Source organism: Hirundo rustica, chromosome 1 (assembly GCF_015227805.2).
Source record: "Hirundo rustica isolate bHirRus1 chromosome 1, bHirRus1.pri.v3, whole genome shotgun sequence".
NCBI classification, from domain to species: domain Eukaryota; kingdom Metazoa; phylum Chordata; class Aves; order Passeriformes; family Hirundinidae; genus Hirundo; species Hirundo rustica.
In genome coordinates, this window is record NC_053450.1 from 73,554,048 (window position 1) to 73,574,534 (window position 20,487).

General features: G+C 40.9%; 1 protein-coding gene across 1 annotated transcript in view; it reads right to left on the reverse strand.

The window, feature by feature from the left end:
• DAP (death associated protein) overlaps window positions 1-13,872 on the reverse strand; it is a 54,436-nt gene extending 40,564 nt beyond the window's left edge. The window contains exons 1-2 of the mRNA XM_040085307.2: window positions 13,727-13,872; window positions 7,315-7,411 (exon numbers count right to left, since the gene is read on the reverse strand). Coding sequence (XP_039941241.1) covers window positions 7,315-7,411; window positions 13,727-13,781 — 152 coding nt within the window. The 5' untranslated portion in view covers window positions 13,782-13,872. The remainder of the gene's footprint in view (window positions 1-7,314; window positions 7,412-13,726) is intronic.
• Window positions 13,873-20,487: the final 6,615 nt, after the last annotated feature.

Genomic DNA, 20,487 nt, shown 5'->3' on the forward strand with positions numbered 1-20,487 from the left:
GATTTATCAACTTACTGCTTCAATCATCAAGAAATACTGGAAGCATAAAACAGTCTTTCGGAAGGCTCTCATCTTCCTATATGAGAATGCTTCATTCATAATCTTGTCTTGCCTAGCTTTTTCTCCATTCCCTACATTCACAGATATTTTCACTTCTTAAATGGAGATATTCACAGCCTATTTTCTTGCTTTACAGTAGCTCTGCATTTAAAAATCAGTATTACACATTCTATTCTCTGCACATACACTGAAGTCTGTTACTGCATAGGCGTTTCATAGAGTTCAACAGAGGTCATCGCAATTACTGTGCTACTTCTCAAAGTAACTGGTCATCTGCCAAAGTATTGTCCTGAAAATCATGTGAACACAGCTAATATTGTTTTCAGGTTTTATAATTAATCAAATTATGTATGTATAAACTTCAGTGGTCTTGCGCATCTGCTAATCATAAAAACCCTAGGCAAAAGATTGAGACACAAAGATGAATAATAAAGTAGGAAAATGCATTGAAGGCAATGCCACTTACATAAAAGAGTGTAACACTATTAAGAAGCTATTCCCTTAACAATGAAATAAATTAAGTCCAAAATAATAAACATAAGAAGGGAGAAGGGATTCAGAAAACCCCAAGCACTAAGCATGGAATCTTTTTGGAAATAAAGATCTTTTGGAGAAGGTAGGAAGCTATTTCCCTAACAGCCCTATGTTCATTATTACGCTTAATAATGTTACAAAATGATGGTTGCAATTCTTTGACAGCCTTTTTCCAGCAGAACTTTCTTTTAACCTTTGGAATATTTAGCCAAGTAAAGAAAGAGTTAGTCACACAAAACTCTACTACGACCATGGGGTAGCACCCAACGTTTGCTGCAATTTGTATCTTTCCCAGAAACCACAAGCATAGTATTCACATCCAGGTTGTTTTTCCATTGCATTGCCCCAGACATTTCATTTTTAAGGCCAGTTGCCTCCAAAGCTCCGTATCTGAGTAACAAGAGTTCAAAGGCCAAAGGCCAAACCCTCTGAGTCATATCCATTATATCCATACATTTAATCAAATTTCATTTTTCATGTGGTCAAGTGTAAAATGACAATACAATCTAAGAATATAACCTCTTCTGTGCAATCATATCAGCTCACAGAGGTAACAGAATTAGGCCACAAAAAGAAGGCAAAAAAAGACGTGCTTAGAAATATGGTGGAAGAAATTTGAATTCCATCCAAGAAGAGGATGACAGATGCTTTTACAGACTACCAGTTCACTCCTTCAGGGCTGCCTCCACTGACACAATAGCCCAAGGGATCCTTAAAGCAAAACTGGACTCAGTCAGTCCTCTACCCACCAAATGCACATTTCTTCTCCAGAAACTTAAGTAGAAGGTGTAGCAGTCTATCTGTCCTGACCTTTTTCTTTTAACCTTAAATATTCATCACACTGAGTCAATGCCTACTTACATTTTCAGTACTTTGGTTTTACAGATGCATGAACACAGGTAACAAGCTCTTTTTCAGCTTTATGTTGATGAACTACATGGGAAGAACACCAATGGGTTATTTACTCCAAATATTTATGGAAATTCAATGCTACCTGTTCACATTTATATGCGTTTGGTTTCCATGTTTAACAAGATGCAAAGTTGGGGGGGGGGGGGGGGGGGGGGGTGTGTGTTTACACATAGAACTCTCAAGACCTCCCTCTGTCAAACACCTGTTGACTCTACAACAAACATCACCAGAACCACCTGGACTGGAACATCTTCATACATGATGGAAACTGCCTCCTAAAGGCCATGTATGGAAGTGAGCTGAACACTGCACATCATTTCCCATCCTGAAGAGCAGTTATTCCCAAGCTAAAGGGTCAGAACTTTGACTCTGCACTTTCTACTCCAGCTAAAACAACTAGAACAATAAAATACAAAGAACAGAAATGGTTTCAAACACTTACATATTCAGGATGTAAACAGACATACAAACCTTCTCTGATGGCTTAATTATATAACTAATTTATATTTTTTTAGTTCTGTCAGAAGTTTGGTCAACATGGGTCATGACAAGGCAAAAACTAAGAATATTTTAATGACAGGAGAATCTTCAGTGGCAAATTAAAAAATGGAAATAACGTCCATGACTTATTTCTCGTCAGTTGCAGCAGAGCAAAGTGAGGGAAAGGAAAAACAAATTTACTCTTGAATGGAAATATATACCCACAGCCAAGTTTTTGAGATTTTCACTGCACTTCCGAAAGAAAAAAAATAGGTTTAGCTCAACATGCATATTCAGACTTAACAAGTAACACTGAAGGATAACAGAGGCCTTTGACAACTCCTCTCTCACCATGTAACTAAGTATTGAGAGTACTCTTTGACACACAAACACCCATATGCTTCATTAGCATAATTTTGCCTTTGAGTCAACATTCTAAATTAGTCTCTTGGTTTTTTTCCTTTCACCCGATGGATATTTCTAAGGCAAATATCCACATCGTAAAAGTCAGGCATAATGTTGGTTTCACCATCTCCAGGTAGGCTTAAGATACAAAACACAATTTACATATATAGAGAGAAACTACACTAGTGCATTTATCTTGAGTAATTAAATCATGGTAATTACACACTTTGTTTCACAAATATAACAAAAGAGAAGGCAAGAGTCTTTAAGACATAAAAGCCTTTGCAGTTTACCCCATTTGTTAAAAACAAGTCAGATATTTGCTTTAAATATTTTTTTAAATCCAGATCCTTGTAGATAATTACAGTTTCTTTTTCTCGAGATCCCAGCGTGACAATTAATGAAATCTCTTGTGCAAAACTGAACAAGCAGCTCTCAATTGAAATTATCTATCTTTCAGGAGTATTTATTATGCCTAGAGTCAGCTGCTGGCACAGGAATGCGCATGATACTGCAAATCTCAGTTAAACAGGCATTAATGGGCTTTTAATAAAGCCCAGGACTGTGAGTAGCCTATTTATTCCAAATAATTTCTATGATAACATATAGTCCTGAAAAATGGTCGTTTTGATTCATAACCATACTTCTATTTACGTTTCACCCTCCTCTAGCATCTCAAAAAAAGCCTTCCGGCAGCAATCAGTATGACTGTCAATCAATAAAAACTGCAACCGTATCCAAAATACCAAACCAACACAAGTGTTAAGAAATTACAAAAACCTAAGAAAAAAATCAGTAATTCATCAGTACAGAAGTTCAGCCAGCCGGCACCCTAGCTCTAATCAGGCTGATCAAAATCACCCATCTTGAAGAGAATGTGGGCCGAGGATCCAACCTCACAGCACAGTTTAACACTGACACCCTAACCACGGGGGTGCCACACATATCTTTAGTTCACCTACACCAAACGGTGTAACTCCTCTCTTCTCTCACAGAGCCTCCTCCACCATATAATCGTATCTAGACATTTCTTTTTTAAGTAAAACTATATTTATACCAGATGCGTAAAATTATTTCTGCTACAACTCAAGGCTGAGACCTGACCTACAGGAAAAGTTTAAATTTGTGTAAAATGGCCTTATCACATATTGTTCTAAGGGATCGCGAATCACCACCCTGACACGTCTCCCTATGATTTCATGAAATGGGAGGTTGTCATAATATTTTTTATGTTAGGAAACAGAATTGAGTCAAATACTTTAGAGAGTAAGATACAGTAACTGGATTGCAAGTTGCTAAACACCTGAGAAACATCAAAGATGACTTACCTGGTGAATGTTAAAGTCACCTTTATCACAGCACAGTTAGTTACGTCAGGGGTGTTTACCTGTGTCAGCTTCGTTTACATTAAGACTAGAAACACTGCTCCAGGTCTTTTCCTGCAAGCTGCAAAAACAATGCCAGCTGTCTCCAAAGCCACAAATAGTTCTGTGAACTGAAGTCAAAAGCTTCCTTACTGAGCAACCCAGATTTGTGCCATTATGGGAAGGCCATGTGCTCCGAGTTCCCAGAGAACTCTGGGAAAGATTGAATTCTTCTGTTTCCATTTACTGCCAGTTCCACTAATCTGTCTTCAACTAAATTTACAATGAGATTAAAATAATGACTCATCCTAGCCTCCCTCTTCACACACAAATTACTCTTCTCTCTTTTATTATTTTCTCACACCATTGTCAGCTGCCCACATCAGCTGACAGAGATTCCCTGAAGGGCTGTTTGCTTCTTTTGACTTCAAATGCAATGGGGAGTAGAGATTGCATCATATCAACAATACCACCTTAAAATGGCAAAGACTAAAACCATGACAAGTAGAAAGTTAAAAATACAGATGTATCCGCATCTGCTTAACAAAGGCATATAAAATACCAGCTAACTAGGCCCCAAAAGTACATATATATTGGTGCTGGAGAAAGCAGCAATGCTCACTTCACCCCTCCTGAGAAATACATCTCATGATAAACCATCCCTCACACACATCAGGAACCCAAGGGTTTTCAAACAGCACCATGAATCATCTGGAGCAAACACAAACTCTAGGGGTCTGCACCTCACAGCACAAGAGTAGCTGATGCAATGCAAACCTAATTTAATTTTGACTAGCTTATTCTGTCTATGGCTAAATACCTTATTGCTCACATCTACAGCTTGCACTGCCAACAGACCTGTGCAACAGACACATTAAAGCCTTTCCCTTACATACAAAAAAGGCTCTCAGTTCTACCAGGAGAACAACTTCTCTTGACTTGTAAATGAACTTGTATTATAATTCATATTAATTCCAACCTAACTATGCTCCTTATGTCCTCCTGTTGTGTTCTTTCTCAAAAGGACTAGATCAAAGAAATAAAATAGTTCAGCTCAATGCTTTCAGTATTAACACACACACTCAAAATAACTGTATGTTTAAGTGCCTAATACAAACCAACAACGTATCCTCTAAATGAAAACCAAAGCAAAGAGAACACTCAAAGTGCGTATTTTGACAATCAGCTGATCAGGTGGGCAAAGGAATGGATTTTGACGTGCAACAGTTAACTAGTCACTAATTAATAAGATAGCTCGAGAAGTCTTTAAATTTTCTTCTCTGTCTTAAAAGCACAAACTTTGCTCACAGTATTAAAGTACAGTTTGTTTTTGTTAGCATCTACAGATCAAGAGTGCACCTCTCCCCCAGTCATTCCAGCCTAGGTGCCTAGGCTTTGTTTTACACTGGGGATTGGTCTCAGGGCACCTCACCTATACTCCCTGCAAGTGATGCTAAACTGACACACAGAGTTCAAGGAGACACCTAAGACATGCCAGCTAGGATTGGTCCTTCAATCCAGATGACCAAACTAATTAATCTCCAAAACACACAAGAGTGTGAACATAAAGCCCTCAGCACCCGCTGTTTCCCCCACAGATGTACTTCTATTGCATCACAGCACCTGCTACAGCAGACACAGACACAAAAATCAAGGTTAAATTTTAACTTTTCCCTGCACTATTTGAGTGAAACAGGGAAAACAATTTTGTTTGAAGAAGGGAATAAAGCAGGTGCTGTGTTGTAACAGGGACGTAGATCTGTGAACAGTCACGAGAAGTCTTGTCATTTGGATCCTAATGAGGCTCCTTGCCATGAGGCTGGCAAGCCAAGGAAGTTGATAAGCAGGTGTGTAACGCTGTGCTGTGTCTGGCTGAGGCAGTAAGTTCTCCCCACAGCAGCCCTCACAGTGCTGTGCACTGGTAGCTAGAAATACCATGTAACTTATACCACACCAATTTTGGCTACTACTGAGCAGCACTTCCACAGAACCAAAGCTGCTTCTGCAACATTATCCTCTCACCTGAAGGCAGTGGGTAGACAAGATCTTGGGAGGGGACACAGACAAGACAGCTGATCCCAACTGACCAAGGGAATATTCCGTACCAGCTGCTCAGCAATAAACGTTAGAAGAAAGGAGGAGGAAGCAGGGAGAATTCAGTACTATGATATTTGTCCTCCAGAGCAATCACTAACACATACTGAAGTCCTGCTTCCCAGGAAGTGATGGACATCACCTGCTGATGGGACAGAATGGATACAAATTTTATCTTCTTTTGCTTCCATGCATGGCCTTTGCTTTATTAAACTGTCCTTATCTTGACACGTGTTTTTTAAATCTTACTTTCTCCCTCCTCATCCTGCTGAGTAGGGGAGTAATAGAGCAGCCTGGCAGACAGTGGCTGTCCAGCCAAGGTCAACACACCTCAAATAAAAGGATGTATCCCTAAACAAAGTTTAAATTGACCCCAAGACAAAATTTCTTACTTTAGACAAAACTTGGCTGCAATACAGACTCTTTTAACTTATGTGCCACAGTACAGAATTACAAGACAACCAACTTGGTTGATGAAGAAAGGACATGATTTTTAATTCTCCCGCCTCGTATTTGAATTTTTTAACTAAAATTACTTTTCCCTTCTCAGAAAGGTGTTTCCTATTCAACTAAATAAACACATTTGGGTTTATTTCTAGCCATTTTCACAATGCTTATTTATTACCATTGTTTTACGTGTAAAATAAATATCATCGAAGTAAGTCTACTTACCAAAACACAGGAATGGTTCTCCCTTTTTTTTTTTTTTTAACTTGAGCAAATAGCAAGAACAAACCCATGCCCTAAATTAGTAGATAAACATTTCAGGTAAATATAGTCTTGGCTGGAAAGAAAAACAGCCAGCTGAGGAAAGCAGCACAAAACCAGGTGGCTTTTGTAAGAACAGAAAAAACAGCGACAGTCCATCAACCATCGAACCTCCCTGCTTTCATTTCTAAACAGCAGTAATCCAATAAATCTAGTTAAAACTGTTAACTGCAGTCTTATCATCCTCCACCACCAAAACTGATAGATTCCCATCTAAAAATAAAAGCAGGTAATATTAGTACCATATATTTTTACTGGTCTTTTCAAAAGTACCATATTGTCAAATACCTCACAGACAGAGGATTAAGGGCCAAAGGGTAAAAGGAAACACCCAGCACACAGAAAGACCACCAGCCTAATATGGACTACCAGCCTAATACTTCTGTCTAAATATGCCTAGCCTCTATGCTTCTGCACAGTCGGAATTGAGACATTTTAGGAGAGCTGAGGTTTTACTTCTATTGTACTTTTTTCTCCAGCCTTCTCTTACATGGCAGGACCATTTAAAGAAGCCTCAGCAATATGAAAATTTCCAAATTCCCCAGTTCTCTTGAAGAAGGAGCGTCTAAATTGCTACCGGTTCATGATACAAAAAAACTGCGCCTTTGGTCGGCTAATCACAAGGAAAACAAACTGGTGGAAAGGCTGAAGGTCATGGAAATTCACTGTAGCATATGCACCAAATCAAAGTGCTCACCTGCTCGTTTCCCAGTCTTGGTCATCCTTATCTTTTTCTTCTTTGGCATCTGAATTGTGTGGGTGTTTCTGCACAATCCGCATCCCACCAGCTTTCACTGGAATGAAAATTAAATAGATAACAACAAACCTCAGTCAAATCAGCATTAAGTGAAGAATGTTTTAAAGATTACCTACCCTGCTTCCCTCACAATACTTTATACAGTAATTTAATAGTAACCACAGTTTGAAAGAGAGGCCCAAAGTGTTAAAAAAGTGGCAAGCCTAAAGAACAGTTACTTGAGGACCACATCTGCCTTTCTCTTTCATGTGATGCCATCTTTGCTTATCCTGAGAAGCTGCAGCTCATTTTACCACCTGCTTCCAATGACATTTTAGAAAATTCAATTCTGTTTTAAATTCCCCTCCACCCCATACTAGCTTGCAGCAGTCAGAAGAAACTGAGCAGTGACTTGCATAACACTACACAAAAGACCACAAGCCAAAGAAACTAACTTGTTATTTCATGCATTTATACAAATAAGTACCTCACAAACAGTCAGTAAGAAACAAAATTTAGGAGGACTGTTAACAGAGTTTTTTGTTTTGCAAAACATATGAGCATTTACAACATTTTAAATCCTTGCATCATTTAAGTTTTAGAAATGATGCAAACATGAAAGCAGCCCTTTGAAAAACAAAACAAGAAGTGAAAGCAAATCCACTTATGTACATCACTTATCCACTCCAAAGTGCAATCTAAAACAGAAACCAAGCCAGACTCAGCACTGCAGCTACTAAGCAGAGCAACAGACAGGTTGCTCTTGATCTGCTTTCTGGTTCAATAGTGTACTTTTCTTTCTCTTCAACAAGTCCTAGACATGCTTACAGGACAGTACAGGATAAGACGATGCATCTCGTTAGCTTAATTAGATGGGTTACACTGCCATCAGCAACCACATCTGAAAACCACTATAGTGGTCAGAAGTCAATAAAACCACTTACAGACACGTTGATTTGTGTTTCACAGTGCCTTGACACAGTGTCGGGGGTGAGCCCCGGCAGAGGTGTCAGCCAGGGCAGCACTCGGGAGATGCTGAAGCTGGTAGGGACAGGGAGGCTGTACTTCTGACAGCCCTCCTGTGTCCTGCCACAGAGGGAGCAGGGCACCTCACAGCCCTTCAGTGCTAACCCCAGAAACCTAGACACAGCTCTAATTCCCAAGCAATGGAAAGGCCACTGCTGTGCATAAATTTTACAGCCTGGTGAAAGAAAGCAGGAAAGAGAAAGTGACCTGCTCCAGGAGAAAGTGAAAGCTCTTTGGCCCTGTCTTTTAAAAATAGATTTTAAGTTCTGAGTGGTATTGGAATAAAGCAATAAACTTCTAATTCAATAAAGGTCATTAACTAAAGGCAGGCAATGAACAGACAAATTCAAAGAAATATCTTTTAAAACCTTTCAAAACTGTGTCCTCTTATCATGCACTAAAAAATCCCCAAAACAAATCACTAGCCATTTTGTGTTCTCTCTCCAGCGTAAAACTTTAATTGGTGAGAAATGTTTCACATGGGACAAGAAAGACAGTTTAAAAACCTACGTGTTTTGTTGTGCAAAAATTTTTTAATTTTTGCTAAAGTGAAGCAAAAATTAAAATTCCAATTAATCTTTCTTGATTCAAACTCCTTAGAAACTTAAGTTTGTTTGCAAAAGCAAACACTGACTGTCAAGTGCAGTCTTGTTTTAACATCTCCATTAATCAAAGTACTGCTATGCTTTATTTACATTTATTTATAACTTAATAACTTTTTAAAATTAATTTCTAAATTTAACATCATTGCACAATCAGGACCTTTTACATATTTGTTTCAAATTACTTCTTGTGGAAGATGCTGTTTCCACAGCAACATCTGCCAGGGTTACAAACAGCAGTTCTGAACAATACACACGTTTCCATGTCCTTCAACATCTAACAGAAAACTAGAGAAAACAATTTCTGAAAATTTAGTGCTAATTTAGACTGAAAATGCCTCTCCTCTCACACTGTGTATCACCAGGCCAGCCTCTTTATCTGTCACTGGAAAAAATACATAGCTAACACAATCACATTTGCCTGTATGCAGAATTAAAAAGCAAATAACCAGACAACTAAAAAGGCATAATAGTGACTAATGCAGCAACTTAAATCTGATTTTTTGAACTAATATCAGCAAGCATAGTATAGACAGCTTAAAGTACTTTGGTGCATAATTGAATTATATTTAGCAATTCAAGGTTACTGTGCAGAAGGAACCAGCAAACAGCTGCAATAATCATGTGTATTTGTGAGACCAGAAGTGAAATAATTAGATAGTATTCTGTACATATCTGCCACCCATGACACAGCATGCTCATATCCAATCCAGTTTCAGAAGATTTAGCTTAAGATGATAAATACCCTTGCAGCATAATTCACCTCCCTTTTCAAAAGGTATCAGCTAAGCTGTATTACCTCAGGGTGTGACAAGACATGATTACATCCACGAAGTTAATGAAAAACCCACTCAACATTTGTGAGATTGTCTCGGGAGTTATGAGGAATCATCTACTTCCTACTTGCCTAGCATTTACTACCTAATTCAACAGATGCTCACCATGGTGATTTTGTCACTGAAAAGTCATCCTTAAAAGAGCTCAGATTTCCTTATCCTGCAAACAAAGGATTTAGGTAACTGATAAACGACCTTCCAGAACACTGTCAGGAAGCAGTGTCCAGAAGTGAATGGTGTCAACCACCCTGTGTTTGGATTGGAAGGAAAGCAGCTCCTGTGCTGAAGAGCAAGTGCAGAAACTCAGATGCCAAAACAGGAGAGGACAGGGAATGGCTCCCTGGAGTGACGACAGCCCTAAGCCTTTACTAAAGCGTGAAATAAAGAAGGGATCATTTGCCAGCACGTTCAGCAGAGCAAAAAGTCTACCTGCTTCACTACTGAATACAAGTTTTGGATTTTAATTATCATATGTCGTGTTTTCCACCCTCGAGAGGCAGACAGGACTACCTTGTCAGTCCTGTGAATGCCAGCCTGTGTTCCTCGTAAGGGTATGACTACTCCTTCTGGAAATGTATTAAACAACTGTGTTAATCAATTACCATTCAGGCTGATCTGGAGTCAGGAAGCATCCTGCTTTTTCCTCCCTGCACCCACTGCTGGACTCCTCTCTGTTTCTGAGACTGAACTCTGAACTAAACCCCACTGAGTCAGAGCGAGTACCAAGTGCCTAGAGAAGCACCACAGGTCAGGGATGCCCTGGCCCCAGCTTGCTAAGGGTGCAGACCTGAGGCAATCTTTCCCAGGGAAACCTCCCAGCTCAACCCAAATCACCCGCTGGTCACGGCTACCGGACAGGAACTTTTACAAATCCAGAGCACAACCACGAGTCTTGGAAGCTTTCCTTTTTCTTGAGTACGTATTGAATATTAACACAAAAACTTATTTTTTATGTACTGTGTAATGACAGATTCTATTACAATAGGATGTATGAAAAGGGAAACACAAAATATGCCGTTGTACAAGATTAAGGGAGCACACATAAGTGTTCGACAAAGTAAGAGGAACAGTTATTACATGCCTTCATTTCACAGAAATCTCAGCTCAGAGCTATTTTTTTAATGTACGAAAAAGCACGTAACTATTTTCACAAATCTATTATAAAACTTCATAAAAACACTATTAACACAATCACCTTCCTTTATCCCTCCACAGTATGTACTAGATGAACAGCTAAAACACAATTACACAGATCTCTTCAGAGGAACTGTACAAACCTACTCAGCAACGCATTATGGGCACACTTGATCTCACTGACAGGCGGATACTTAACAAAGATTAAGTTAGGGCCCTCTTAAATTTCAGATGGGAGGTCAAAGTCACTTCCTGCGCTGAGGTCTTGAGGTTTCTTTCCATTTCATTACCCCTTGTCTTTTCAAGTGCCTTTTCTTTTCCCGCTATGTGAAAGATCAATGCAGAGAGGAATGCAGTGCAGTCACTAAGGGACAACGGTGCACATGAAAAACAACAGATTTGTCAATTTTGTTTTTAATTCGATGACCCAAATTCTTCCTAACTTACATGTCCAACCTACTCAGTAGGCTAAGATGCATCTTTAATTACAGGTAGTGCTCTTTATAGAATTGTACGCAGCAAAACATGGGCTTTTAAGGCATTTATCAAAAGAGATTCCCTAATCACACCTTTTCTTTGATAGAAATTTGCCTTGCTATTCACGAATAAAATTCCACCTGTATTGATTTTTTAAAAGAATTTCTTACTTTCATTTTATTAAAACTTATTTGCAGACTGATCTACTGCATTATTCTTATACTCAGGGATCTAAACGAGCTTGAGATAGAGGGTTAAAACCCATCTTCAGCCACTAGAGTAAATATATACTCTTGCAAGTCATAACACTTTTTGTGGATTTTCCAGGTGTTAAAAGACCAAAGGGCCAAACAGCTTAGAAAAATCTTCTTCGCAAAGTCTCCTGAATATACGCTAAAGCATTAGGGTTTTTCTGGCCTCAAAGACAGGCTCAGTGATCATCCTCCTTCCAAAGATAACTTTTGTGTGCATGTTCACAAACAAAAAAGAGAAAACAAAACAGGGATGCCAATGACCTTAAACAACACACAGCTGAAGGTGTTCCTCAGTTCATGTGTGGGTCCACGTTTTACAAAGAAAAAGACTCAAACTGAAATATTCTAACAGCAAAGGAAACCCATACTGTACTCCAGCTGCGCTTTTACACTGTACATTGCTAGTTTTTCATGTGGCCTAAAAGAGGCTCACTTCAAGTCTTTTCAAAATTTTCACCAGTTTCAAAACACAGGTTTTGAAGCAAAACTCTCAAACATAAAGCACCATCAGAAAATACAGTAACAAAGCACATTTGTTTTATCAGTGGTGTAGCTGGAAGACAGAGCTAAACCAATGTAAGATCTTAATGATCCCTCCACTCTGAGGCTGACGTGTACCTCAAGACAAGCCAGCTCGAGGAGCCAGGGCAACAAAAGCTGTCAGCACTGGAAAATGATGCTTTGGTTTGTTCCCTGAAGCAGCTCAGCAAGAAGCCAGGTAAGAGCTAATGCCATGACAAGGGAGGCTGCAGGACTGGAATGACTGCTCAGCCAAGAGACTGACTTACCTGCACTGCTGAACTGTATCTGCCATGCTAAGCAAAGCCATTATTTCTCACTTCCATTTAGAGGAATTTCAGGTCCTCATTATAAAGAGCACGGAATTCGATTATGGTTCAACAGCTGTTTAAAAATTTAGCTTTGAATCTCATCAATTGATTCGAATATAAAACTAGCCACCTTGGGATTTTTTACTGGAACACTTAAAAAAAAAAAAAAAAACAACCTCACCAACTACTCCACAGGGAAACATTAGATGACATATGTAAAGCTGCTGATGCAGGGAACAAAGTTCCCTTTTTTAAGAGAGCTGTAAGAAGCAAAACTAACACTACGTGAAGGAACACAGCTTCGAAACTGCAAGGAACTGAACCCCACCTGTGTACAGGGAGGAGCTACTATCTGTGGACCCTGGCAGATGAGCGTCCCACTGGAGGTGACACACAGCTCCCACCCTGAGAGCCCACTCGCACACAGCAGCAGGGCGGATGGCGATTGAGCTCCTTTGCTGGGCACTTCTCAAGCACCTTTACCTGTTTCCTACCATGCCAGGCTCCAGAATCGCAGCTCTGGCACTCGCACCGTGACGCCTACAGGCAAAACGGATGCACAGAGCACTCCTGGTGTGCAGTACGTGTTCACGCTCAGCACACACTCTGCTGGAACGCGGGCTGCGTGGGGCCGAGACCGCTCCGCTCCCCTTCCCACCACCACCAGCCCTAGGCGGGGTTCCGGAGGCCTCCGCCGCCTTTCGAGGGCGGGATGCCGGCGAAGATAACGCTGTCTGCCCGCCGGGTCAGAGCCTGGAGATGCCGAGCTGCACACACCCCATGAGGGTTTGGCCACAACCAGAGCTCTCCTCGGGGAGAGGCAGGGCAGGGAGCGTCACCCCGTCACCGGGAGAGGCTGCCGGGGGGCAGGGAGCGCCGCGGGCGCCCAGGGCTCAGGCGGCGGTCCCAGAGCAACTCCCACGGCCAGAGCGCCGCATCGCGCCCGAGCAGTGGAGAGCGAGGAAACCCACCGATGGAGGGCTCGCATCCCCGGGGATAGAACCCAGCGGGGCTCACGCCCCCGGGCTCGCATCCCCGGCAGCGGCGAGACCCGCCCGAGGCCGCCCTGGCCCTCTTCAGCCCCGGCGCGCACAGGAGGGGACTTGGCGGGGAAGCGGCGCCCGGCCCCGCCGGCCCGGCCCACCCCCCTCCCCGCGTCCCGGCCCCCGGCGTGGCAAGAGAAAGAGCGGAGAGACGGGAACCGGCGGCCGTACCAGCAGGAGGGTGTCCGGCCCGCGTCTCTGCTTTCTCTTTGGGAGGCGAAGACATTTTTACTGCGGCAGCGGCCCCGCTCCCGCACCGGGCACCCGGACCCCAACACGGCCCGACGAACACGGCCCACGCCCGCCCTGTCAACGTGGCCGCCGGGAGGGCGGTGCCGCGCCGGGCGCCGGGCCCTGCCCCGGCCGGGCGGGCGGGGACGTGGCGCCCGCGGCAGGCGGCCTGTCTGTGCCGCGAGGGCGGCGCGGGCACCTCCTGCGGCGTGCGTGAGGTGCCCTGCTGGCTTAGTGCGCCCCGGGGAGGCCGCGCAGACAGGTCACAGCGTGGTCCTGAATCGTCTGCGTGTGCGCTTCAAATAATACTTGTAATTAGTTGCTAATCGTCTCTCCGCGCCTTGCGCTTTGTCGTGTTCTGCCAAACCGCCTATGTGTGAAGTGGCAAAAAGAGCTGTGCAGTTTTCTTCGCCATGTCTGGTATGGGCCGTGTTTTGGAATTGTGCTGGAGACCCTGTTGATAACTCGGGGCAGTAAGTGCCCACCTTGCTTTGCTTCGGACCTCATTTCCTTGCTGTTTGAAATTACAGAGCTGATTCATTCACAACGTTTTAGGAAAATTTTCAAACACTTGAGTTAGCTTTTCCAAGTCATGTGGAAAGGCACAGGGCACAATAGCTGAATGAATTATATTAGCAGCAAAGCATAAACCATGCAGGGCATTCTGGTTTTCTTTCATGGTTTGAAATAAGAAAGCAAGTACCCCAAAACATGAGTGAATGATATGTGAGAGTTGACCCTCTCTGCCTCCAAAGTGGTGTAGAAATATTTCATCATGTGTTTGTTATAGGGAAATTAATGTAAACATATTTAATTTATTTGCTATCACTCTATGTAACAACTTTATTACCATTGCAAAAATATGTATGATGTGTAAATCTACATTTTGGTTTGGTTTTTTTTTTGGCAACGGTCCAAAATGTAATCTCGTCATGGTATCCTTAACAGCTTGAATGAACGAATGTTGTAAAAATATTGTAACTAAGTTCTTACATTACGCTGCTGGGTTGTTTCAATTTCTTATACATGCAGCAAGTTAGAGTCTCAGATTGTGTTTTCAGCTCCGTCACCTTCCGTGTAGCCTAACACAAATTACTCCAATTCCCTTTCTAGTCTCTGTCAAAGTCTATCCAGATTATAATTTTTTTCTAGAGTATTATTATGAGATTTTAATACTTTTTTTGTCTAGCGTCTTCTGATTTTGAATTAAAATATTTCATTCTCACATTTTCTTGGTTTTCCCAGGTTTGTTTGCTTTGGATTTCCCTGTGCTGGTTACTGAAGTTGATAGAAATTTTTGCCGTTGCAGGTTTAATCTAAACCAGCTGTTATAGAAAGAAATTAAAGAAAAATGTGGTATATGACATTAAAACACCTGCAAGGTAATGATTTTTTTTTTCCTCTAAGAAACAGTTTAATTTAATAATTTCCCATTTAAGCACAAAGTTTTAGTATATAAAGATGCACTAGGAGGAAGTATTACATCAGAGATGTGTTTTGGCTGTTCTTGCTACAGCTAGCAACAATTTCTTTACATTATGAGAATTCACGTCATCATTAGCACAAGTATTTGCATGAAGGCTTGCTGTGGCTTCGCGGTCAAAATACAACATCCACCCTGAGTATTTCTCAGAGACACAGGGCTGAAATTTCCTGAAAAGCACAGCTGTGCGGGGGGCTTGGAGGCTGGCATCTCAAGGCAAGCCATACTGGTGCAGAGGGACCAAGAACTGGAAGAGGGGAAGACAGATTGAAACAGAAAAAAGTGAGGAACAGGATCACTTGGCCTTAGTGGATCAGGAGACAAGGTCAAAAAGTTGAGTGGGTGGCGGGGAGGTAACATGAGAATTGTGAAATTGGGCAAATACCATGGCAGAAGGGAAGAAATGTTTTTCCTCAAACAATAAAGCGGGAGCCAGAACTGGTTGAGTGAGGTGAGAATGAGGACCATGGGGAGAAGGAAGAGAGGACTGAAGGTAGGTCAGGCAGGGGCAAGCACGCAGAGCATCAGGTTTGTGGGAGGGAGAGGAGAGGATCTTGGATGCTTTCCATGGTGTGGAGCTTCTCATACTGACCTCTCTATAGTTGTCAGTACATATAATTACTGCTTTCCTCAAGGGCCTGTGCCAGTGCTAAGTTTGTATGCTTGCAGAATAATTATATAGGTGTCAGTATGATACCATAGGATAGAATTTAATTTTCAGGTATTGTTTTTAAATTGTTGCAAGAAAAACAAAAGGAAGACAAAAAATTCCAAAATTAAAATAAAGAAATAAAGAAATAAATTGAGATTTGTAGAATCAAGCACCTAAATGAGGAGGTGCCATAAAGTTTGTAAGTGATACTTCAGTTCTGTGAAACAGTGTGGTGGTTTCTTTGGCAAATGTAAGACATTTTTCCTGCTAGTGGCAGTGCCACAATATTAGTAACAATCACAGCATCACAGAATATTTAAGGATGGAAAAGACCCTGAAGATCATCAGGTCCAACCATCAACTTAGCAATGCCCATGGAAGTGTTCAAAAATGTGTGGATATGGCACTTGAGGGCGCGGTTTAACAGTTCACCCTGGGAAATCTGTTCCAATCCTTTACAACCCCTTCCATGAAGACATCTTTCCTAATAGCCAATGTAAACCTGAGGCCATTTCCCCTCATCCTGTTACTCGTTACCTGGGAGAAGAGACTGGCACCCACCTGGCTACAGCCTCCTTTCACAGTCGTAGGGAGCGATAAGTTCTGCCCCAGCCTCCTTTTCCCCAGGCTACACAATGTCCTGCTCAATTATGCCAATGTGCAAGAAATAGAGAGGTATTCTTAATGACAGGCAGTAAAATGCCAGGATTTTTCAGTCACTTAGTCATTTCCAGCAGGCCTGTTGTTTGTACCAGCACGGTGGGAAACTTCATTGGAAAACAGGCAGGGTTTTTACAAAATGTTGGCTGTGGAGTCACTTCCTCTGCCAATTCAGCCACGCCTGGTGCTGACACACTTTCCCCAGAGACTGTAGCAAAAGCAAGTCCCTACTGGAAAATGAGTAAATGACAGCATCACAGGGCACTGAAATGTAGCAGCACACTGAGGGAAGAGTAAATAAAACGTGTTGTTTAGGATATATCGTGTTTTAACATGTTTTGAAGACTGTTGGATGTTTTAGAATGTTTATGAATATTTTTGTGGAGGATTCCACCACATACCTCTTCAGTTCATGGGCAGGAGCTGGTAATTGACACCTTGTCTCTGAGACATTATCCAGCACAACCAAGAAAGAGAACTCTCCATCTACTACTAATTTTAACTAAAATAGCAAGCAGAAAGAAGCTATGTCTTTTGTGGTGATGGTGGAGGCAAAAAAAAAAAAGCCAACCAAAAATAGGAAAAAGCCCTTTTCAAATCCCAAAGGTAAAAGTTAAAACAACAACCTGAAGAGAATAGTTAGGAAAGTATGCAAAAGCATGCGTGCAACAGCTATTTTCAGTGGCAATTGGGCATTCACAGCACTTTTGACAGTAATACCAGGTTCTTATTTTTTGTGCTTTACAGCCCACAGTATGTTCAGTAAGCAGTCTTTTTTAAAAATAAACAGTCTGTTGAACTATGATTAGGACACAATTTTTGTCAGTTTTGAAAATGCTCACCAGTACTAAACAGATGGCTGTAGTTTTGGGGCTTTCACTTGGGGCCTGCAGCAAAATTTTGTGTTCTTTCTGAAAACACTGACACACATAGAAAAGCAATTTTTGGGTTCAAATCAATGGGAAATTACAATAGTGCAACCTAGGGTCACTCAGCATTTAAAAGGCAGCTAACTCCTTTGTCACACGACTTCTGCTGTCATTTCCAGCACAGATATACACACGCATGCTGTAAATCCTGGGAAGTACAATAATCTGCTCTGTTTATCTACAAGGTAGGCAAAACTCCCTTAGTGAACAGTGTTTTGCCCAATTTGTATACAAGCATCAAGTCAGTGAAAATTACCAGCTGATTTTGGTAATGCATCCAAGATAGTTTTGCCTGAAAGCAGGTAGTTGTTTTGAAATTTTGATTGTTTTATTTCACCAATATGTTTGTTTTAAAATTTATCTATTTTTAAACATTAAAAAACATGGGGAAATGTAATTATTTTCTCTTTTTATCTTATTTTTCTTCTTTTTCCCCCCACCAGTTAATAACAATTTCGGTTATCCACATAGTTCTAATCCTTTGTGACATTTTTAGGGTGCCATAATTTCTGAGCAATGATGAAACAAACCAAAAGGTTTACTTAGGAATTTGATCCTTCACTTTGACTTTTTTGAGTTTGCAGATCTTTATTTGTATTTGGTGCCACCCACTACTTAAAAGAATGGGCTTAGTCTAATGCAGCCAGTTGGAATATTCCTTGTTTTTTTACTTATGTGGAAATATGTAAAGCTTTTAGCAAAAGTCAAATAATGTCATTTTAGTTTTGTCTCACTTCTATGCCAGACTGACAAAAGGGTGCTGGGTTTAGGATTATGGGTTGTTGGGAAATTTTCAGAGATTGTGGGGGCTGCAACCTGAAAAGGCGATTTTTTAATATATATATATATATATATATAATATATTATATATGTGCAGACTATATATGTACTAGAGGTCTATCTCACGAGAAGGGTAGAATGATGATTTTTCAGAAAGAAATGTTGCAATCTTACATTGCCACTCTTATATTATGTTGTCATGAAGTTCAGACTTCTGAGCTATTATCAAATATTAAATCAGCATGAAAAGCAATTTCTCAGTATGATGGATTACTACTGAGATATGAATTCAGGAGGCTTGTAGCAAATTAAGAAATTATTCTGTCTGCCTTTTTCACAAAAGCAGTCTGTTACTCTGTTAATATCTATCTTAGCTACAATCACTGTTTTTTACATTTGCTCCTCCCCACTCTACAATATCGTTTTAGCTGTTAAGTTTTAGACATGGTGCACACCAGAGTCACATAATTTGTTGTAGGTTTCTTTTCTTTCAAGAACCGATTGCTGTTTGCCATACAGCTGAAGTAAAAATTTATATTGAGTTCACATGAGAATTCTGCCTTTAAGGAAAACCCAAATGGAAACTGCTATCACAATACATCCTCACATTAAGCTAAAATTTACTGCTTTTCATTAAATGAAAATAAAATTATATATAAATAGCTTTACCACTATATACTAAAAGGAAAATAAAGAGAATAAATATCAGTGAGTTTCCAGAGACTTTGCCACTTTGCCTTGCAAAATATTAATTTTTCCTCCAATGCAGTGCACCGCAGTTCTGCTTCAAAACACTCCTCATGGTGATACTACCACAGAAGCATTGTGATATGGAAGACTGACAAACCAATTTACAGATTCAATGGAAGGAAGGTAGAAGAGGGGGAGGAGGCAGAGGGAAGAAGAAAGAGAAAGGGGAAGAGAAGAAAAGACAGAATGTAGGGAGGGATATGTCTGCTTCAACAGAGAAAATAAATTTCATCTTTTGGAGTTTTTTTTGTCCAAACAGATCAATATTCTCCATAAAGACCATAATTTCCATTATCCACTGTTTTAGAATGGGTAAGCAGAAGTACAGAAAATTAAGTTGCCAAAGGCAAACTAGTGGCAGAGATGAAAATAGCAGCCAGTACCCTTGGGGTACAGTTCTCTCTGCATTGTCTCATTAGTCTGGGATTACTAAAGAAACTGTATTTTATCATGATAGAAAATGGGCACATTAGTGCTGTCCAGTTAGAGAGGGCCTTGTTCTTCTAGCTCTGTAGACGACAAGGCTTCCCTCCACTTGAGATAAATGTACAGAGCCTCTTGCAGTTTTGGACTTTCATCACAGCCTCAGGATCAGTGTGAGTGGGGGCTGTGATTGCTCTTGGGAGTTACTGGTGTTCATACCAAATGAGGCTCAAGAGAATTAGATGTTGCACTTGCCAAGTGGATCTTACCCACTCCTCCCTTTCTTTCCCTTCCCATTCTGTCTTACTGATTTGGACCTCTGCAAGCTGTGCTTTTTCAAGAAAGGAAAGAATTAATGTTGGTTCAAAAGTGAAAATGAAAAAAGTCAAGCTGATTTAACTTCTTGCTGTTTACAAACACATTGGATTTGGTGGGGATTTTTCTACGTTTTATTTCTGAAAACAGTTAACATCAGAGTGTGGGGGTTTTGTGGTTGTGATGGAAACTGAGAACCTGGCTAACTGCAAGCCTTGCAGTGAGCACTCAGTACAGAACTGATGGTTGCTTACTGTCCATATTTCATATTTAAAGTCAGACACCATGGTAAATAATATCAAACTTCATTGATTTCAGTATGTTCAGGTTCTTTCTAATCTTTCACAGAAACTTTGTTGGCTTCAAGAGGGAGTTTTGTATGTACACAAGTAAGTTGCTGCTAGCTTCTAGGAAATAACTTCTTAAGACTGTAGGTTTGACTGCTACAGGTGCTAAAAAGCTGCTACTAGCACAACCTCGTCATAGGTCAGCATCTTTCAGTACCTGACAGTGTGATGTCTTTTAGCGTAAATACAAACAGCCACTCCTCAGGCAGGAGTGAAGTTGGTACTCAGCTTCCCAAAGCACCAGTACCTGACACAGGCTTTGCCTGGCTCTGCTTTATCCTTCTGATACATCCAGATCTATTCTAAAAGACACTTTTTCTCCTGGAAGAGCCTTAGTGCCTTGGTTTCAGACCTAAGATTTC